This window comes from Passer domesticus, chromosome 29 (assembly GCF_036417665.1).
Source record: "Passer domesticus isolate bPasDom1 chromosome 29, bPasDom1.hap1, whole genome shotgun sequence".
In the NCBI taxonomy this organism is placed as follows: Eukaryota; Metazoa; Chordata; class Aves; order Passeriformes; family Passeridae; genus Passer; species Passer domesticus.
Genome location: NC_087502.1, coordinates 5,353,390 through 5,375,957, shown reverse-complemented (window position 1 = coordinate 5,375,957; position 22,568 = coordinate 5,353,390). Strand labels below are relative to the sequence as shown.

Sequence of the window (22,568 nt, the reverse complement as noted above, 5' to 3'; positions counted from 1 at the left end):
TTTCTGGGTGGAAAAATCGCCGTCCCCGCCCGCCAGCTGCGCGGGAGCGGCTGGAGGAGCAAGAAAAGGGCGGCCAAAGAGTTTGGGGTTGGTCCTGAGGGGTGGGGGGGGGTCTCCAGGGGGTCCCCAATTTCCCTCATGGGGATTTTGGAAGGGTTTGGGATGTTGGTTTTGGCCACCTGAGTCTCATCTTGGGGTGGGGTTTGGTCGTTGACACCCCATGGTGACCAGTGATGACCCAACTGTGACCCAAGCATGACCCAGCCGTGACCCAAGCATGACCCAACCATGATCCAGGGGGTCCCCAGGGGGTTCCTGATGTCCAGGAGAGGTCCTGGAAGATCCCTGGCCACTCCATCACTGCGTCACCCACGGGGAGTGGGAGGTTTGGTCCCTTCCCAGCTCCGGGGTCAAAGGTTCTTTTCCTGTCGCTTCTTCCCGCGGCTCCTCCGGCTCCGAGCGCGTTCGGGCTCTGGCATGGTGCCGGTGGAGGAGCCGTGACGGGGAAAATGAAAGTTTCCATCTTTCATCTCCACTTTTTCCTCCTCCTCCTCTTCATCCCCGAAGGAAGAACGGGTGAGTTGGGCCGGGAAAGGATTTTTTCCTTGGATTATTTTTTGGGGCAAAAAAAGGTGGGATGGGAGGAGATGTCGTCTCCTCTTGGGATTTTCAGTGGGGATCCCAGTGGAAAGGTGGATTCACCCACATCTCCTCCATTCCCTGGAAAAAATCTCCTTCTCCAGGGTCTCATCCCATTGTGGGGTGAATGGGAATTGGGTTGGGGGTCTCTGGGAATGGGTTGAGAGTCCATGGAAATGGGTCAGGGGTCCATGGGAATGGGCCAGAAGTTTATGGGAATGGGTTGGGGGTCTATGGAAATGGGTTGGGGTCCATGGAAATGGGTCAGGGTTCCATGGAAATGGGTCAGGGGTCCATGGAATGGGTTGGGGTCCATGGAAATGGGTCTGGGGTCCCTATGAGTGGGTCAGGGTCCATGGGAATGGGTCAGGGGTCTCTGGGAATAGGTCAGTGGTCTCTGGGGATGGATCAGCGCTCTCTGGAGATAGGTCAGGGGTCCATGGAAATGGGTCTGGGTCCCTGTGAGTGGATCGGGGTCCATGGAAAAGGGTCAGGGGTCTCTGGGGATGGGTCAGGGGTCCATGGAAATGGGTCAGGGGTCCCTGGAGATGGGTCAAGGGTCTCTAGGGATGGGTTGGAGGTCCATGCAAATGTGTCAGGGGTCCCTGGGGATGGGTGAGGGGTCCATGGGAATGGTTCAGGGGTCCCTGGGAATGGGCAGGGGTCCCTGGAGATGGATCAGGATCTACAGGGATGGGTTTGGGGTCCATGGGAATGGATCAGGAATTTATGGAAATGGGTCGGGGGTCCATGGAAATGGGTCAGGGGTCTCTGAGAATGAGTCAGGGGTCCATGGAAATGGGTCAGTGGTCTCTGGGAATGGATCAGGACACAGAGGGATGGGTCAGGGATCCATGAAAATGGGTCAGGGTCCACGGAAATGGGTCAGGGGTCTCTGTGAATGGGTCAGAGTCCACTGGAATGGGTCAGGGGTCTCTGGGAATGGATCAGGACACACAGGGATGGGTCAGGGGTCTCTGGGGATGGGTCAGGGGTCCATGAAAATGGGTCAGGGGTCTCTGGGGATGGGTCTGGGGTCCCTGGGGATGGATCAGGACCCACAGGGGTGCCTCAGGTGCCACTCCCCACCTGCCCCCACCCTTACCTGGAGCCATTCCCAGAGCTCCATATCAGAGCCCCCTCCCCCCATTCCTCTCCGTTCCTCACCCCCCCTTCCTCCTCCTCCTCCTCCTCCTCCTCCTCCTCCTCCTCCTCCTCCTCCTCCTCCTCCTCCTCCTCCTCCTCCTCCTCCTCCTCCTCCTCCTCCTCCTCCTCCTCCTCCTCCTCCTCCTCCTCCTCCTCACCCCCTGCCAGTCCCAGCGGTTGGGGAGCATTGATGCTGGGAAACTTCGTTAAGAGGCCACGTTAATTACACCAGAGCAGCTCATCAAAGCGGCCGCAGCTGGAGAACCTCAAGGAGGAGCCGCCAAGCTGGGAAAATCCAGATTCCGGTCCTTTTTTGGGGGCGTTTAAAGTGTTTTTCTAAAGGTGTTATTTTTGTTCGTTCGTTGTTTTCTTAACGAAGCCATAAAATTTCCCAGAAGGAAATTTTAATGAGGAAAATTCCTCATTTTAACGAGGGAAAAACTCGATTTGGGGAGACCCTCGCGTGAGGACAAAGCGTCCCCACGGCTCTGAGGGTGACCCAGGAGCTGGGCAGGGCCGGCTCACCTGGGTGGGGGCTCACCTGGGTGGGGGCTCACCTGGACAGGTGTCAGGTGAGGAGGACACGGGAGTGTCCCGGCTTCCCTGCGGGGAAGGAGCAGCGAGAAACGAAAAACGAAAGCAAAGATGATAAGGGGAGAGATAAGAGATCAGCTGGGGCTGATAAGAGGCTGATAAGAGGTTACCTGAAATTGATAATGGCTTACCTGAAATTGATAACGGCAACTGCGGCCGATAACGGCACCTGGAGGAGATCTCGGGGTGGCAGCAGGGGACAATGGAGAGGCTTGTCACCTTTGGGGTGAGGCGGAGGAGATGGATGGTCCCAAAATCGAGGAGTTGTGGCTTGGAAAGAAGGTTCCAGGAGGTCCAGGTGGGCTTGGATGGATCCAAACCATTCCAACAGGTGTGGAGGAGGCTCCAAATAACACCTGGACAACAGGAGCAGAGAGTCCAGGACCCACCAAAGCCACCTTAGATAGGGATCTTCCACTCTCTCCACAGAAAACAGCGCTGCTGAACCCGCTGGAACAACCAGGACACCTGGAACCAGCACCAGACCTGGGACCACCAGACCTGGGACCACCATCCCTGAGACCACCAGTGAGCCATGGACCACCAGTCCTGAGACGACTGGTCTGGAGACCACCGGTGAGCCATGGACAACCACCAGTCTGGAGACCATTTCTACCACCCTAGTGGCCACCACGACCATCCTAGAGACCACCATCCCTGAGACCGCCATCCCTGAGACCACCGGTCCCGAGATCACCAGTGACACGTGGAATGACACCAGTCTCGAGACTATTGCTACCACCATCCCTGAGACCACCACCAGCACCCCAGAGACCACCAGTCCAGAGACCACCAGTGAACCATGGACAACCAGCAGTCTGGAGAACATTTCTACCACCCTGGAGAACACCATGACCATCCCAGAGATCACCAGTAGCCCATGGACCGCCACCAGTCTGGAGACCATTTCTACCACCTCTGAGACCACCACAAACAGTCTTGAGACCACCATCCCTGGGACCACTAGTCCTGAGACCACCAGTGACACATGGACCACCACCAGTGTCCCATTGACTACCAGCCTGGAGACTGTTGTTATCACCCACGAGACCACCACCAGCATCCCTGAGAACACCAGTCCAGAGACCACCAGTGACCCATGGAATGCCACCAGTCCTGAGACCATTTCTACCATCCCTGAGACCACCAGTGCTGAGGCCACCAGTGACCCATGGACTTCCACCAGTTTTGAGACCATTTCTACCATACCTGACACCACCAACAACCCTGAGACCTCCAGTCTGGTTACCACCAGTGACGCATGGACCACCACCAGTCCTGAAAAAATTTCTGTTACCACTCAGACCACCATGATCACCCCTGAGACCACCAGTCTGGAGACCACCAGTGACCCACGGATGACCACCAGTCTGGAGACCATTTCTACCATCCCTGAGACCACCAGTCCGGATGCCACCAGAGACCCATGGACTTCCACCAGCCTTGAAACCATTTCTACCACCCTTGACACCAACACCAGCATCCCTGAGACCACCAGTCCTGAGACCACCAGTGACCAATGGATGGCCACCAATCATGAGACCATTTCTACCACCCTGGAGACCACCACCACCATCCCAGAGACCACCAGTCCAGAGACCACTAGTGACCTATGGACCGCCACCAGTCTGGACACCATGTCTTCCACACCTGACACCCCCATGACCATCCCTGAGACCAGCAGTGGCCCATGGACCTCCACCAGTCTTGAGACCATTTCCTCCACCCTTGACACCACCACCACCATCCCTGAGACCACCAGTCCAGAGGCCACCAGTGACCCATGGACCACCAGTGACCCACGGACGGCCAGCAGTCCTGAGGTGGTTTCTACCAACCCTGACACCACCACAACCACCCCTGAGACCTCCTCGACCATCCTTGAGACCACTGGTCCAGACGCCACCAGTGATCAATGGAGCACCACCAGTCTTCAGACCATTTCGACCATCCCTGGCACCACCATGGCCAGTCCTGAGACCACCAGTGACCCATGGAATGCCACCAGTCCTGAGACCATTTCTATCATCCCTAAGACCACCAGTGCTGAGGTCACCAGTGACCCATGGACTTCCACCAGTTTTGAGACCATTTCTACCATACCTGACACCACCACCACCACCAACCCTGAGACCTCCAGTCTGGTTACCACCAGTGGCCCATGGACTGCCACCAGTCTGGAGACCATTTCTACCACCCCTGAGACCACCACAAACAGTCTTGAGACCACCATCCCTGGGACCAGTAGTCCTGAGACCAACCCTGAGACCACCAGTGACCCATGGACTTCCAGCAGTTTTGAGAGCATGTCTACCACATCTGATATCACCACAACCTTCCCTGAGACCACCAGTCTGGAGGCCACCAGTGACCCATGGACCACCACCAATGACCCATGGACCACCAGTGATCAATGGAGCACCACCAGTCTTGAGACCATTTCAGCCATCCCTGACACCACCATGACCAGTCCTGAGACCACCACTGACAAATGGACCACCGCCAGTCTGGAGACCATTTCTACCTCCCCTGAGACCACCACCAGCATCCCTGAGACCACCAGTCCTGAGACAACCAGTGACCATTGGAATGCCACCAGTCCTGAGACCGTTGCTACTTCCCCTGAGACCACCACCAGCATCCCTGAGAACACCAGTCTGGAGACCAGCAGTGACCCATGGATGACCACCAGTCTGGAGACCATTTCTAGCATCCCTGAGACCACCACCACCAACCCTGAGACCTCCAGTCTGGTTACCACCAGTAACCCATGGACTGCCACCAGTCTGGAGACCATTTCCACCACCCCTGAGACCACCACAAACAGTCTTGAGACCACCATCCCTGGGACCAGTAGTCCTGAGACCACCAGTGACCCATGGATGACCACCAGTCTGGAGACCATTTCTACCACCCCTGAAACCACCATGACCATCCCTGAGACCAGCAGTGACCCATGGATTGCCACGAGTCTTGAGACCTTTTTCACTGTCTCTGAGACCAACTCGACCATTCCTGAGACCACCAGTCTTGAGACCACCACTGACCAATGGACTTCCACCAGTCTGGAGAGCATTTCTACCACCTCTGACACTACCACGACCAACCCTGAGACCACCACTCCTGAGACCACCAGTGACCCATGGACTTCCAGCAGTTTTGAGAACATGTCTACCACATCTGATATCACCACAACCTTCCCTGAGACCACCAGTCTGGAGGCCACCAGTGACCAATGGACCACCCCTAATGACCTCTGGGTCACCACCAGTGCTCAGACCATTTCTACCATCCCTGAGACCACCATGGCCATCCCTGAGACCACCTTCCCTGAGACAAGCAGTGACCAATGGACCACCACTAGTTTTGAGACCATGTCTACCAACCCAGACACCACCACCAACACCCCTAAGCTCTCCTCGACCATCCCTGAGACCTCCAGTCCTGAGACCACCAGTGACCCATGGACGACCTCCAATGACCCATGGACCACCACCAGTGACCCATGGGCCACCAACAGTCTGGAGACCATTTCCACCGCACCTGAGACCACCACAGCCATCCCTGAGACCACCAGAATCATCCCTGAGACCTCCAGTCCTGAGACGACCGGTGGCCCATGGACCACCAGCAGTATGCAGGCCATTTCTACCACCCTGGAGACCACCATGACCATTCCTGAGACCACCATCCCTGGGACCACCGGTCCTGAGACTACCAGTCCTGAGACCACCAGTGACCCATGGATGGACACCAGTCTGGAGACCATTCCTACCACCCTGGAGACCACCATGACCATCCCTGAGACCACCAGTGATGAATGGACCACCACCAGTTTTGAGACCATTTCTACCACACCTGATATCACCACGACCTTCCCTAAGACCACCAGAACCATCCCTGAGACCTCCAGTCCTGAGACCACCAGTGACCAATGGACAAACATCCCTGAGACCAGCAGTCTGGAGGCCACAGGTGGCCCATGGACCAGCAGTGACCAATGGACAGCCACCAGTCTTGAGACCGTTTCTACCACCCCTGACACCACCACAACCATCCCTGAGACCACCAATCTGGAGGCCATCAGTGACCAGTGGACCACTCCGAATGACCCAGGGACCACCACCAGTAACCCATGGGCCACCACCAGTCTTGATATCATTTCCACCACCCCTGAGACCCTCACGCCCTTCCCTCAGACCAGCAGTGACCAATGGACCCCCAGCAGTCTTGAGACCATTTCCACCACCCCTGAGACCACCACAACCGTTCCTGAGACCACCAGAATGATCCCTGAGACCACCAGTCCTGAGACCACCAGTGACCAATGGACTTCCACCAGTCTTGAGACTGTTTCTACAATTCCTGAGTCCACCGCCACCATTCCTGAGACAATTCCTGCCACCCCTGACACCACCATGACTGTCCCTGAGACCACCAGTAACCCATGGGCCACCACCAGCCTTGAGACCATTTCTGCACCCCCTGAGACCACCACAGCCATCCCTGAGACCACCAGTGACCAATGGACTTCCACCAGTCTTGAGACCATTTCCTCCACCCCTGACATCACTACGACCACCCCTGAGACCACCAGTCCAGAGGCCACCAGTGGCCCATGGACCTCCACAGATCTTGAGACCATTTCTACCATCCCTGACACCACCATGACCAGTCCTGAGACCACCAGTGACCAATGGACTTCCACCAGTGACCAATGGACCACCACCAGTCTGGAGACCATTTCCACCACTATCCCTGACACCACCATGACCATTCCTGAGACCACCGGTCCTGAGACCACCAGTGACTCATGGACCACCACCAGTCTGGAGACCATTTCCACCACCTCTGGGACCACCACAGCCATCCCTGAGACCACCTGTGACCAATCAACAGCCACCAATGAAGAGACTACTTCTACCATGCCTGAGACCACCACCACCATCCCTGAGACCACTGTTTCCGAGGCCACCAGTGACCAATGGACTTCCACCAGTCTGGAGACCATTTCTTCCACCCCTGACATCACTATGACCACCCCTGAGACCACCAGTCCTCACACTACCAGTGGGCCATGGATCACTGGTCACCCATGGACCTCCACAGGTCTTGAGACCATTTCCACCATCCCTGACACCACCACGAGCAGTCCTGAGACCGCTGGTGACCAATGGACTTCCACCAGTGACCAATGGACTACCAATCTTGAGACCATTTCCACCACTATCTCTGACACCACCACCACCATCCCTGAGACCACCATGACCATCCCTGAAAACACCACTCCAGAGGCCACCAGTAACCCATGGGCCACCACCAATTTGGAGACCATTTCCAACACCCCTGAGACCACTGCCACCATCCCTGAGACCACCAATCCTGAGACCACCAGTGACCAATCAACAGCCACCAATGATGACACCACTTCTACCATGCCTGAGACCACCACCACCATCCCTGAGACCACTGTTTCTGAGGCCACCAGTGACCAATGGACTTCCACCAATCTTGAGACCATTTACTCCACCCCTGACATCACTATGACCACCCCTGAGACCACCAGTCCTCAGACTACCAGTGGGCCATGGACCACTGGTGACCCATGGACCTCCACAGGTCTTGAGACCATTTCTACCAACGCTGACACCACCATGAGCAGTCCTGAGACTGCTGGTGACCAATGGACTTCCACCAGTGACCAATGGAGCACCACTAATCTTGAGACCATTTCCACCATCCCTGACACCACCACGAGCAGTCCTGAGACCGCTGGTGACCAATGGACTTCCACCAGTGACTTGTGGACCACCACCAGTCTGGAGACCATTTTTACCACTATCCCTGACACCACCACCACCATCCCTGAGACCACCGGTCCCGAGGCCACCAGTGACTCATGGACCCCCAGCAGTCTGGAGACCATTTTCACCACCTCTGAGTCCACCACGGTCATCCCTGTGACCACCAGTGACCAATGGACCTCCACGAGTCTTGAGACCATTTCTACCAACCCAGACACCACCACAACCATCCCTGAGACATCCACGATCATCCCTGAGACCACCAGAACCATCCCTGAGACCACCAGTGACCAATGGACTTCCACCAATCTTGAGACCTTTTCTACCAACCCAGACACCACCACAACCATCCCTGAGACCATCAGTGACCAATCGACAGCCACCAATGATGACACCACTTCTACCATGCCTGAGACCATCACCACCATCCCTGAAACCACTGTTTCTGAGGCCACCAGTGACCAATGGACTTCCACCAGTCTTGAGACCATTTCCTCCACCCCTGACATCACTGTGACCACCCCTGAGACCACCAGTCCTCACACTACCAATAGCCCATGGACCAGTGGTGACCCATGGACCTCCACAGGTCTTGAGACCATTTCCACCATCCCTGACACCACCATGAGCAGTCCTGAGACCACTGGTGACCAATGGACTTCCACCAGTGACCAATGGGCCACCACCAGTCTGGAGACCATTTCCACCACTATCCCTGAGACCACCACCACCATTCCTGAGACCACCGGTCCAGAGGCCACCAGTGACCGATGGACAGCCAGCAGTCTGGAGACCATTTCCACCACCTCTGACACCATCATGACCATCCCTGAGACCACCAATTCTGAGGCCACCAGTGATCCCTGGACCACCAGTAGTGACCCATGGACCAGCATCAGTCAGGAGACCATTTCTCCCACCACCCCTATCCCTGAGACCACCAGTCCCAATGCCACTAGTGACCTCTGGACCACCACCAGTCTGGAGACCATTTCTAGCACCCCTGAGACCACCACAACCATCCCTGAGACCACCAATCCCGAGGCCACCAGTGACTCGTGGACCACCAACAGTCTGGAGACCATTTCCACCACCTCTGAGACCACCACAGCCATCCCTGTGACCACCAGTGACCAATGGACTTCCACGAGCCTTGAGACCATTTCTACCAACCCAGACACCACCACAACCATCCCTGAGACCTCCACGGTCATCCCTGAGACCACCAGAACCATCCCTGAGACCACCAGTGACCAATGGACTTCCACCAGTCTTGAGACCATTTCCACCACTATCCCTGACACCACCACCACCATCCCTGAGACCACTGGTCCTGAGGCCACCAGTGACCGATGGACGGCCACCACCAACATTCCCTCTGGGACCACCACCACCTTCCCTGGGATCACCACAACTTTCCCTGAGACCACCACCACCTTCACTGGGGCCACCTCTTCCACACCTGGGACAAACACCAATCCTGAGACAACAGCGTTCCCTGAGACCACTGTGACCCCTGAAACCACCATGACCTTCCCCGGGATCAGCCTCCCTGAGATCACAGCCAGCTTCCCTGAGACCACCAGAACCATCCCAGAGACAATGACAATCCCTGACACCACCACAATATTCCCTGGGACCAGCAGTCCTGAGACCACCACCCACTCTGGGACCTCCACCACCTTCCCTGGGACCGCCACCACTTTCCCTGGGACCACCTCCGCCTTCTCTGGGACCACCACCAATCCTGAGACCAACATCCCCTCTGAGACCACCATCACCTTCCCTGGGACCACCACCACCACCTTCACTGGGGCCACCTCCTCCACACCGGAGACAAACACCAACCCTGAGAAAACAGCGTTCCCTGACACCACCATGACTCCGGACACCACCATGACCTTCCCTGGCACCACCCTTCCTGAGACCACCAGCACCATCCCAGAGACAACCACAACCCTGGGCACCATCACAGCATTCCCTGAAACCACCAGTGCTGAGACCTCCATCACCTCTGAGACCACCACCACCTTCCCTGGAACCCCTGGCACCACCACGCCTGAGATAACCACAACCCCTGGCACCACCATGACCATCCCTGAAACCACTGAGACCATCAGCACCATCCCTGCAAGCACCACCAGTCCTGAGACCATTTCTAAAACCTCTGGCACCACCAGATTCCCTGACACCTCCATCTTTCCTGGATCCACAACCAGAACACCTGAGACAAACACCAACCCTGAGACATCAGTGTTCCCTGAGACCACCATGACATTCACTGGGACCACCAGTGCAGAGATCACCACCACAATCCCTGAGATCACCAGTGCAGAGATCACCACCATATCTGAGACAATCACAACCCCTGGCACCACCAGGACCATCCCTGAAACCTCCTTCCCTGAGACCATCAGCACCATCCCTGCCAGCACCACCAGTCCTGAGATCATCATCACCTTCCCTGGGACCACCACCTCAACACCTGGCACAAACACCAATCCTGAGACAACAGCGTTCCCTGAGACCACCATGACCCTAGACAGCACCACGACATTGCCTGGGATCAGCCTGCCTGAGATCACGGCCACCTTCCCTGAGACCACCAGAACCATCCCAGAGACAATGACAATCCCTGACACCACCATGACCTTCCCTGGGACCAGCAGTCCTGAGACCACCACCCGCTCTGAGACCTCCACCACCTTCCCTGGGACCACCACCACTTTCCCTGAGACCACCACCATCTTCTCTGGGGCCACCTCCTCCACACCTGGGACAAACACCAACCCTGAGACAACAATGTTCCCTGAGACCACCATGACCCCTGACACCACCATGACCTTCCCTGGGACCACCCTTCCTGAGACCATCATCCCAGAGACAACCACAACCCCTGGCACCATCACAACATTCCCTGAAACCCCTGGTCCTGAGACCTCCACCCCCTCTGAGACCACCAACACCTTCCCTGGAACCTCTGGCACCACCACGCCTGAGACAAGCACAACCCCTGGCACCACCATGACCATCCCTGGAACCACCCTCACTGAGACCATCAGCACCATCCCTGCCAGCACCACCAGTCCTGAGACCATTTCTACAACCTCTGGCACCACCAGATTCCCTGACACCTCCATCTTTCCTGGATCCACAACCAGAACACCTGGGACAAACGCCAGCCCTGAGACATCAGCATTCCCTGGGACCACCATGACCCCTGACACCACCACCACCATCCCTGAGATCACCAGTGCAGAGATCACCACCATGTCTGAGACAATCACAACCCCTGGCACCACCACCGCCATCCCTGAAACCTCCCTCCCTGAGACCATCAGCACCATCCCTGCCAGCACCACCAGTCCTGAGATCATCATCACCTTCCCTGGGACCACCACCTCCACACCTGGCACAAACACCAATCCTGAGACAACAGCGTTCCCTGAGACCACCATGACCCTGGACAGCACCACGACATTGCCTGGGATCAGCCTGCCTGAGATCACGGCCACCTTCCCTGAGACCACCAGAACCATCCCAGAGACAATGCCAATCCCTGACACCACCATGACCTTCCCTGGGACCAGCAGTCCTGAGACCACCACCTGCTCTGAGACCTCCACCACCTTCCCTGGCACCACCAGTCCTGAGACCAACATCCCCTCTGGGACCTCCACCACTTTCCCTGGGACCACCACCAGCTCTGGGACCAACACTACCACTCCTGAGACCAACACAACCACACCTGGGACCAACACCACCCCTGGGACCAACTCCACCACTCCTGGAACAAACACCAGCCCTGGAACCAACACCACCACCCCTGGGACCAACTCCACCACGCCTGAGACCACCACCACAACACCTGGAACCAACTCCACCACACCTGGAACAAACACCACCACACCTGGAACAAACACCACCACTGTTGGGACCAACATCACCACACCTGTAACCAACACCACCACCCCTGGGACCACCACAACCACACCTGGAACCACCACCACCCTTGTGACCAACACCACCACCCCTGAGACCAGTAACACCACCCCTGGGACCAACACCACCACACCTGGGACCAACATCACCACCCCTGGGACCAACACCACCACCCCTGGGACCAACATTACTACACCTGGAACCAATGCCACCCCTGGTACCAACACCACCACCCCTGGTACCAACACCACCATCCCTGGGACAAACTCCACCATGCCTGAGACCACTACCACAACACCTGGAACCAACACCATCACTGTCGGGACCAACACCACCACACCTGGAACCAACACCACCACACCTGGAACCAACACCATCACTGTTGGGATCAACACCACCACCCCTGTGACCAACACCATCACACCTGGCACCACTACCACCACACCTGGAACCACCACCACCACCCTTGCGACCAACACTACCACCCCTGAGACCAACACCACCACACCTGTGACCAACACCACCACACCTGTGACCAACACCACCACCCCTGGGACTGACACCACCACACCTGTGACTAACATCATCTCTGAGACCAACACCACCACCCCTGGAACCACCACCAGCACACCTGGAACCAACACCTTCACTGTTGGGACCAACACCACCACCCCTGGGACCAACATCACCCCTGAGACCAACAACACCAACCCTGGAACCAACACCACCACACCTGGGACCATCGCCACCACACCTGGAACCAACACCACCACACCTGGAACCAACACCACTACCCATATGACCACCACCTCCAACCACACAACCATGGCAACCACCACTGCCACACCTAGGACCACCAGCACCACCCACAGAAGCACCACCACCAGTGCCATACCTAGGACCACCGGTAGAACCACCACCATCACCATCACCATGACCACCTCTCCCCACTCCACCACCACTCCAGGTACTTCCCACCCCTCCTTCCTCCCCGGCCCGTTTCCATGTCCCTTCCGGTTCCTTTTCCATCCCTTCTCCTTCCAGGGATCTGCAGCAACGGTGGCACCTGGGTCAACGGCCACTGCCAGTGTCCCCTCGGCTTCACCGGGGACAGGTGCGATGACATCAGCACCACCATCGAAACCAAGGCTGGTAGGAATTCCATCTCTTTTTGGGATGCATCAATGCTGGGATAAGATCTGAGGGGTGAGGAAGATCTCGAGGAGTTCTCTGGGTGTATCCCAAAGAACCTCCTCCGTAGGTCCTCCTCCTTCTCCAAAGCTGTCCCACATGGATCCAACCCTTCAGGTGGATCTCCATGGTCATTTCCAAGCTGTTTCCTGCTTGGAAATGGGTCAAGAATCATCAGAGTCTCTCAGAACCCCAAAATTTGGGAAGAGGTGGTGGTTCCACCAGATCCTGCCCACTGAGGGTGAGGCAGGATCTACCTGAGATTCCCACCTGGAAATTTTTGGGACATGGGGGGTGACCTGGTTCCAAGCCATCAGCAGGATCAGGATCCACCTGGGAGGACCAGGTGGGAATTTTGGGAATGGGGAAACAGGAAACATGGGAAACAGGACATGGCCCAGTCCTTGCTGGGATCACCCAGTCGAGCTGTGGGGCCACTGATGGTAGCTTCCGATGGGTGGAAGATGTTTCTCCTGGTTCCTTCACAACAACCCCCAAATTCAGGGGATTTAGGGGGAGATTTATGGGTCCCACCTGCCTGGGAAGGTCTCTCTGCCCCACCTCCTTCATGGGCTGCTTTTGGACATTCCCAGAGGCCAACGGGACGGTGCAGGTGGTGCTGCACGTCACCAACCGGGACTTCACCGAGGACCTCAAGAACACCAGCTCACGCGCCTACATGGAATTCGTCAATAACTTCACCAAGCAGGTAAAGGGACACAAGACCCCACCTGGGGCCGGGATCTACCTCGTGGAGCAGCCAGATGAATCCCAAGTTCTCCAAGAACGTCTCCAGGTTCTTGCGTGGTGTTCCCCGGGTCCACTGGGATGGATTTTGGGGGGGAACACGCAAAAGGAGGGCGATTCAGGAGGATGAGAAGGGAACGGACCCAACCATCCCACCTGGAGACATCTTCTCTTCCAGATGGACACAGTCTACGGCGACATCGAGGGGTACCAGGGCATCGAGGTGAACAGTCTCAGGTGAGCACCAGAGCCACTGGGACGGGCATTTTGGGGTCATTCCCTGGGAAAAGGGTGTTTGGATTGGGACAGTGGCGTTTCTGTCCAGGCCTGGCAGCGTGGTGGTGGATCACACCATCGTCGTGTCCCTGAGGGTGACCTCCCAGAGCCAGGAGAAGCTCCACAACATCACAACCAACCTGCAGAGGAAGATCAAAGTGGCGGCAATGCAATTCAACTGCACCAACGGTAACTTGTCACCTTCCCACCGCGGCACTGGGGACAACCAGGGCCATCCGTGGGGTGGGGGACACCTTCCCACCCACCAAAACCATCCCAGACACTCCAGAGAGGGGCTGTGGGGCTGTGCCCCCCACCAGTTTGACCTCTCTTACAGATGATCTGTGCTTCAACTCCTCCAACGTGGAGATCAACAGCACCACGATGAAATTCGATGAAGATGGTGAGTGGATGGGTGGGATTCACGTGGGTCTGGGGTCTCCAGAATCCCTCCAGGTGACCTCTGTCCCCTCTCCAGCCTACTGCTGGAGCCAAGCGCCCGAGGGCTACCAGGAATTCTTCTTTCCCAACCTGACGAGCTCCGGGTTGTCCTGCATGTCCAACTGCACGCCCGGCACCGCCAGCACCATCGACTGCAGCCGTGGGAAGTGCCACATCACCCGTGAAGGTCCTCAGTGCTTGTAAGGGCTGAAGGAAACTCATCCTCCTCCTCCAAAGCTGTCCCACATGGATCCAACCCTTCAGGTGGATCTCCGTCATCATTTCCAAGCTTTTTCCTGCATGGAAATGCATCAAGAATCATCAGGGCTGGAGCAGATTCTTGGCCCACATGGATCCAATCTTCTGGTGGATTTTCAGAATCCTTTCCAATGTCCTTTGTGCATGGAAATGGGTCAAGAGTCATCAGGGCTGGAGCAGATTCTTGGCCCACATGGATCCAAGCCTCTGGTGGATCTTCAGAATCCTTTCCAATCTCCTTTGTGCATGGAAATGGGTCAAGAATCATCAGAGTTGGAGCAGGGTCTTGGTCCAACATGGATCCAACCTTTCTGGTGTAACTCCAGGCCCACCTCTGAGGTTTTCCCTGCAGAACAGGAGGTCAAAAATCATTGAGGTTGGTGTAGGGTCTTCCTCTGCGTGGATCCAAACCTTCTGATGGATCTCCATGGTCATCTCCAGGCTTAAATCCCCGAGGTGGAGCAGAGTCTTGCTTCAAGCAGGGCTTGAGGCTGCAGAAATGGGGTTGGGGTGGGAGGGGGTTCTTCTGGGGGGTCCCAGCTTTGTATTGACCCCCTTGTCCCACACCACCAGCTGCGATGACATGCACCTGTACTGGTACCAAGATGACCGCTGCTCATCACGGGTCAGCAAACTGGCCATGGGCCTGGGCTTGGCCGTGGCCATCCTGGTCGTCGTGGTCATCGTCCTCTCCATCTTCCTCTTCCGAGCTCGGAGATCTGGGTCCTTTGACAGGTGAGAGGGGACAGGTTGGGGGGTCTCCATGGGGTGGGAAGACTCGTTGGGTTGGTGGTTTCCAAGATGATCTTCATCCTCAGTGAGGTCCTGAGGGTTGTGGGGGGGACCTTGGTCATTTGTGGGGGTGTGGAGGGGCTGGGGGGGTCCAGGCAGGGATGGACCTGCTGATGGTGACCCCCCCTGCACCCCCTGCCCCATCCCCAGGGCCGAGCAGAAGATGATGGAGAATTGGTACCAGAACATCAGCGAGGTGTGGAGCCCCCAGGGAAGCTTCACCTTGAGGAACGAAGGTGGGCCTGGAGTGGGGGGGGTGGGGTCTCTGGTGACCCCACAGGGGTGGCGGAGTTGGTTTGTGCCCCCCATCCCCAGCCCAAGCACCAGCACTGAGTCCTCCTGTCCCACAGGTGCCCAGCTTGAGGAAGACCAACCAGTCCACCTTGAGGCCGTGGACACGTCGGTGCCGGTGAGCTCCCCCAGCCCTCCTGCCATGGTGGGACCAGGGCAGTGGGGACACCCCAGATGTTCCTGACGCCCCATTTTCCATTGGATCTTCTCCGGCATATCCCAACAGATCCAAATCCCACGGCCACAGAAGTTCATCACGCAGCTCTGAGACGTGGTGGGGTGGTGATTTCCACCACCAGAACTTCACCATCATCATCATCGTCCTCACCGTCCTCAATGTCACCAAAGTCAGGATCATCATCATGAACAGGATCAACATTAAAATCTTCTTCATCATCACCATCATTATTATCACGACCAAGAAGATTACCATCATCACCATCATCATCAGCACGATCACCACCAGCATCATCATCGTCACCATCATCATCAACACCATCATCCCCATCACCAACCCCATGGAACGAGGTTCCCCCAGCACTGCAGGACAACCTGGACCTTCTCCTGGGGGGCACTTTGACCCCCTGCCTTCATCTTCATCCTCCTCCTGTATCCCTCGTCCTCTTCCTGTGAGCACTTTTAGGTGGTGACCCCACTTTTAGGACGTGGGGACCTCACCTCCAGCAGCACTTTTGGGTCCTGACCCCACCTGAAAGGTCATGTCCCCATCTCCAAGGTCATGTCCCCACCTCCTTCCCTCCCCAAATTCAAGGGTGAGGTTCCCCCCCACCCAAAAATTGGGCTGGACCCTCTCCTTCTCAATGAAGTCACTCAAACGTCTCTGGTGTTACTGGTTTGTACTGGGACAACCCCAGTGATGGCTTGGGGTGGGGACAAACATCCCCGACCACCCTTTTGGAGCTATTTTTGGGGGTGACACCCCCAAACCCACCTGGGACCCCCCCTACTCCAACAGGGGACACTCCCAGCGCATTCCAGCACCTGCCAGGTGTGTTTGGGGCCACACCTGGCCACACCTCCAGGTACTGGGGACTTTGTCCCCGTTCCCGACTCCGGTTGCCAAGGCATAAAAATGTTGATTTTAGCCTGGGAAGGGTGGGGCGGGAACTGGCTGAGGGCCAAGTGTCAAGGCAAGGGTGGGACGTGTCCTCCTGCCCCGTCCGTGGTGTGGGAGAAGGTGGTGGGGGTGGTGGTGGGGGTGGTGGGGTCACGGTGGTCATGGTGGTGGTGGGACTGGAGTAATCATGAAGGTTGTGGGGTCATGGTGGTGATGGGACTGGAGTGGTCATGAGGGCGGTGGGGTCATGGTGGTGATGGAACTGGAGTGGCCATGATGGTGGTGGTGGGGTCATGGTCGTCATGGTGGTCGTGGGACTGGAGTGGACATGGGAGTTGCAGGGGTGGTGGGGTCATGGTGGTTATGGTGGTCATGGTGGTGGTCATAACGGTGGTGGGAAGTGTGGTTGTGGTGGTGCATTGTCCACCTTAGGACCTCCTCAATGTCCCCCACCCAGGGGTGGTACCACCTTGGGACCCCCTCACTGACCCCAACAACTAAAGGGGGTGCCACCTCGAGACCCCCCTCAATGTCCCCCAACAACCATGAGCGGTGCCACCTTGGGACCACCTCAATGTCCCCCAACAACCATGAGCGGTGCCACCTTGGGACCCTCTCAATGTCCCCCACTCATAGATGGTACCACCCTGGGACCCCTCAGTGTCCCCCACTCATGGGTGGAACCACCCCTCAATGTCCCCTACTCATGGGTGGTGCCACCTTGAGACCCCCTCAATGTCCCCTGCTCCTGGAGCCACCACAGCTGTCCCACCCTCCTTCTCCGAGCCCTTTGTCCCCCGTGGGAAGGAGGTGTGGATGAACCTCCAGGGTGACATTTCATTCCAGGGCTGGGGACAAGGGGACACTTTCTCGCACACACGTCACCAGCTGAGGTCGGGGTGCCCCAAGGGCGGTTCCAAATCGCTCGGTCAATAATTACCTCACTCTCAATGTTTCCCTTTCCTAATTTAGATATTTTCCCTTGGGTTTGCACTTTGTCCCCAGCCCAGACTTGGCCCTGTCATGGAGCCACCTCGTGTCCCCGAGAGGAATTGGACGGCTGACAATGATGCTAAGTGTGCATTTAATTATAAATAATCTGTGTGCAAACATCTGCGTGGGGAGGAAGAGGATGGTGGGTCTCCTGATTCTCGTCACCCCCACATCCTCGTGTCCCTGTGTCCTGTCTCTGCTGGACCTCAGGTGGTTTCACTCAGGGGACCATGGTGGGTCTCTGGATGTGCATCTGGGGAGGAAGAAGAGAGGATGATGATGATGATGGGGTGGGGGTAAAAAGAGGGGGACAACACCAGGGTCCCGGGGACGTGTCACCCACCGTCCTTGAGGTGTCCACCCTCTCCAGGTTGATGTAGCTGATGTTGGAGGTCTCCATGTCTGTGGGGTGGAAGAAGAGGTGCCATGGACCCCTGGGTGCCGCAGCGACCCCCAGCCCACACCCAGCCCCGTCCCCACCTCCGTGCCCGTTACCTTCCCAGGTGGCCGCCGGGTTGCCCATGGCAAAGCCTCGGGATCCGTCCCAGTTGCCGTCATCGCTGCTGTACAGCTCCGAGCGGGACCTCAGCTTCTTCCTGCGTGGTGGGACCCACGGGGATGAGACTCCGGACCCCCACGGGACCCCCCCAGCTCACCCCACGGTGACACACTTACCTGTACTGCTCCTTCTGCCTCCGAGATCTCAGCAGGAGGATGGTGAAGGTGGTGGTGACCAGGACCAGGATGGCCACTGGAACGCCCACGCCCACCCCAACCTTGCTGATGCGGGAGCTGCAGGCTTTGTCCCAGTACCAGAAGGCCACCTTGTCCGAGCACCTGGTGGGAATGGTCATGGTGGGCGTGGTGGGCAGGGTGGTGGGGTCACGGTGGTCATGAGGGTCACGGTGGTGATAGTGGTCTTGGTGGTCATGGGGGACATGGTGGTGAGGTCACCATGGTCATACATGGGGGTCATGGTGGGCTTGGTGTTCATGGTGGTCATGGTGGTAATGGGGGTCATGGGGTCACCATGGTCATGGTGGGCATGGTGGTCAGGGTTACCATGGTCATAGGAGTCATGGTGGTCATGGGGGTCATGGGGTCACCATGGTCATGGTGGTCGTGGTGGTCATGAGGGGCTATGGGGGTCACAGTGGTGGAGGCAGTAGTGGGGGTCTTGGGTCTTTGGGGTCATCATGGAAATCATGGTGGTCATGGGGCCCATGGTGGTGGGGTCATCATGGGGGTCACGGGAATGGCGTGGTCACGATAGTGGGGCTGTCATAAGGGTCATGATGCTCGTGGATGATGGGCGTGGTCATGGTGGTGGTGGGAGTTGGGGTGGTCATGGTTTTAGGGTTGTCATGCTGCTGGGGGTGGTCGTGGGGGTGGAGTGGTCACTTGTGAGGCCATCACAACAACCATGGGAGCTGGGGATGATCATGGGGGTCATGGGGTGATCACAGTTGTGGGGTCACGACGGTGGGCGGATCATGGCGATCACGCTGGTGAGAGCCATGGCATTTGGGGGGCACCACCCATTTTTTGGGGGGCGGGTCCTTACTCGCACTGCGGCCCTGCCTGGCTCACGGAGCAGCGGCCGTAGACGCAGGGCAGGGAGTCGGTGTGGCGGCTGTCGCAGCGGGTGATGCAGATGACGCCAGTGCTGGTCAGGAAAGGCATGTAGTATCTTCTGAACTCCTCCTTGATCTGGGTCTGTCTGTCGCACAGATCTGAGGGTGGAGACGCAGGGCTCAGGTTTTGAGGTTCTCCAGAGGGGGGAGGACACCCAAACACCTTGTGGGCTTCACTTACTTTCTTCCACCTGTGTCATGTTAAGGTCGACGACAGAGGTGAAGTTGCTGACGAAGCAGACACCTGGCATGAAGAGAGGAGCTGCTGGTGGGCAACCCCAAGGGCAAACACCCCCAGCGAGGACCTGGTCCCGGCGGGGTGACCCCCGGGGTCACTCACAGTCGCTCCCTGTGCAGTTCTCGCTACAGTTGTAGTTTTGGATGGCAGCCACGAGGTTCTCGGAGATGGTCTTCACAGTCTTGTTGGCCTCGGAGGTGGCAGGGATCTCCAGTTTGACGTCATAGTCCACTTGGATGCTGCCCGAGCTGAGAGGAGAAGAGGTAGGACTTGGTTCTGGACCAAACTGGGACCGGTATGGGATGCCCAGTGTGGAGGGACGCCACGGTTACACGGGGCTGGACCGTCCTGGAGGAACTCCACGGACACAACGTGGCTTAGAGGGATGTGGATGCTCCAAACTTGAAGGGAATCACCTCAAACTGACCCCCATGGCTCCCTTCACCCCAAACCACCCACCAATGATCTGGAGAGGGTTAGGACCTCACCTGGTCATCTGTGGAGACTCACCTCAGGTTTTTGATCACCACACCTTTGTACCCCTCGATATCCTTATAAAGCTTCTGCATCTGGAAGACAAAGAGAAGCCAGGGGAGATCCAGGCCCTCGTCATGGTCCACATAACCCCCTCAAGGGGCTGTCCCCAGGGTCACCCCAGCATCACTGAGTCCTGACCTGCTCCTGGAATGTTTTGTTAAAGTCCCGGAAAGCATCTGACGATGTATTCTTGAGATTATCGTCAAATTTCCCCTCGATTTTGGTTGTCATCACCACCGTCGCATTAATCGTCACTTGGCCAAACAGAGAAGACCCATAAGGAAGAGACCCGGGTGTCCCCATCCCACCCGTGGTGTGCTTGGTCAGGGGGGACCAGCTCGGTCCCTCCATGGTGACCTCAAACCCAGGTCAGTCTCACCAAGGTGACCCCATCTCTTGGTCGGTGCCTCTGTGGTGACCCAACCCCATCCCGGGGTCCGTCCCTCCATGGCGATCCCATTCCCAGGTCATACCCCCCCTCACCCCAACCCACCCCTGACCCCTCAGAGGTGACCTCAGACCAGGTCCTGGTCTGGTGGACCTGGTCTGAGGTCACCTCTGGCCACTCCATGGAACCGTGGGACTGTTCCCTACCATTTTTGATCTCCACAATGTCCTGGACATTCTGGCACCTGTCCCCTTGGAAATTGGGGGGGCACTGGCAGATGCCGCTGGCCCAGGTGCCCCCGTTTTGGCAGATGAGATCCTCGCAGTGGTCACCTTCGAACCCCCCAGGACACACGCACTTGCCATTTTCCCAAGTGCCACCATTCTGGCACTGACCTGGGAGAGGGACACAAGGACACAGGAGATGTGACACGGACTGGAGAAACCCCAGGAGCCACCAGGAGAATGCAGGGAGCAGGTCAGGGAGAAGGGACGTGGCTATGGGGAGCCACCAAGGGGGAAGACTCACCTGGACTCGTGACAGTGCTTGTCGTGGTGGTGGTGGTGGTTGTGGTTGTGGTGGTTGTGGTGGTTTTGGTGGGGACAACCGAGGTGGTAGAGGTCGTGGTGGAAGTCGTAGACTCAGTGGGGGCGGCTGAGGTGGTTGAGGTGGTGGAGGAGTTAGTTGAGGTGGTTGGTACAGTGGGCGTGGATGAGGTGGTTGAGGTGGTGGAGGAGTTAGTTGAGGTGGTTGGTACAGTGGGCATGGATGAGGTGGTTGAGGCGGTTGGTTCAGTGGGAACGGCAGAGGTAGTGGAAGTGGTGGAGGAAATGGTAGATGTGGTGGACTCAGTGGGGGAAGCCGAAGTGGTAGAAGTGCTGGTGGACATGGTTGGACCAGTGGGGGTGGCCGAGGTGGTTGAGGTGCCTGGGGATGGAGTCACGCTGCTGCTGGTGCTGGATGGGGGTGATTGGCTGGAGGTGGCCGAGGTGGTTGAGGTGCCTGGGGATGGAGTCACGCTGCTGCTGGTGCTGGCAGGGGGTGATTGGCTGGAGGTGGCCGAGGTGGTTGAGGAGCCTGGGGATGGAGTCACGCTGCTGCTGGTGCTGGATGGGGGTGATTGGCTGGAGGTGGCCGAGGTGGTTGAGGTGCCTGGGGATGGAGTCACGCTGCTGCTGGTGCTGGCAGGGGGTGATTGGCTGGAGGTGGCCGAGGTGGTTGAGGTGCCTGGGGATGGAGTCACGCTGCTGCTGGTGCTGGATGGGGGTGATTGGCTGGAGGTGGCCGAGGTGGTTGAGGTGCCTGGGGATGGAGTCACGCTGCTGCTGGTGCTGGCAGGGGGTGATTGGCTGGAGGTGGCCGAGGTGGTTGAGGTGCCTGGGGATGGAGTCACGCTGCTGCTGGTGCTGCCCGGGGGTGATTGGCTGGAGGTGGCCGAGGTGGTTGAGGTGCCTGGGGATGGAGTCACGCTGCTGCTGGTGCTGCCCGGGGGTGATTGGCTGGAGGTGGCCGAGGTGGTTGAGGTGCCTGGGGATGGAGTCACGCTGCTGCTGGTGCTGCCCGGGGGTGATTGGCTGGA

At 57.5% G+C, this 22,568-nt stretch overlaps 2 protein-coding genes across 2 annotated transcripts; one reads left to right on the top strand and one right to left on the bottom strand.

Moving 5' to 3' along the window:
• The first annotated feature begins 440 nt into the window (after nt 1–440).
• On the top strand, nt 441–17,197 carry LOC135287325 (mucin-2-like). Its single transcript, XM_064400667.1, has 12 exons — nt 441–576; nt 2,809–13,092; nt 13,170–13,277; nt 13,910–14,025; nt 14,242–14,300; nt 14,389–14,528; nt 14,677–14,742; nt 14,818–14,980; nt 15,612–15,773; nt 15,981–16,066; nt 16,181–16,239; nt 16,348–17,197. Exons 1-12 carry the CDS (start codon nt 510–512, stop codon nt 16,387–16,389), a joined length of 11,352 nt encoding a protein of 3,783 aa, XP_064256737.1. The 5' UTR covers nt 441–509; the 3' UTR covers nt 16,390–17,197.
• A 1,069-nt stretch (nt 17,198–18,266) lies between these two features.
• Nucleotides 18,267–21,528, bottom strand: LOC135287330 (mucin-3A-like). Its single transcript, XM_064400671.1, has 10 exons — nt 21,196–21,528; nt 20,740–20,855; nt 20,575–20,633; nt 20,167–20,312; nt 20,008–20,070; nt 19,757–19,925; nt 18,868–19,029; nt 18,688–18,788; nt 18,536–18,594; nt 18,267–18,445 (listed from the first exon to the last, which is right to left on the bottom strand). Exons 2-10 carry the CDS (start codon nt 20,830–20,832, stop codon nt 18,413–18,415), a joined length of 885 nt encoding a protein of 294 aa, XP_064256741.1. The 5' UTR covers nt 20,833–20,855; nt 21,196–21,528; the 3' UTR covers nt 18,267–18,412.
• Nucleotides 21,529–22,568: the final 1,040 nt, after the last annotated feature.

Bases quoted from the DNA above. Each gene is read 5' to 3' on its own strand.
- LOC135287325 (XM_064400667.1), top strand. From the start codon at position 510: ATGAAAGTTTCCATCTTTCATCTCCACTTTTTCCTCCTCCTCCTCTTC. The intron at 577-2,808 runs GTGAGTTGGGCC...CTCTCTCCACAG, and splicing joins CATCCCCGAAGGAAGAACGG to AAAACAGCGCTGCTGAACCC. The intron at 16,067-16,180 runs GTGGGCCTGGAG...CCTGTCCCACAG, and splicing joins CTTCACCTTGAGGAACGAAG to GTGCCCAGCTTGAGGAAGAC.
- LOC135287330 (XM_064400671.1), bottom strand. From the start codon at position 20,832: ATGACAACCAAAATCGAGGGGAAATTTGACGATAATCTCAAGAATACA. The intron at 20,071-20,166 runs GTGAGTGACCCC...TCTTCATGCCAG, and splicing joins GAACTGCACAGGGAGCGACT to GTGTCTGCTTCGTCAGCAAC. The intron at 19,926-20,007 runs GTAAGTGAAGCC...CTCCACCCTCAG, and splicing joins CATGACACAGGTGGAAGAAA to ATCTGTGCGACAGACAGACC.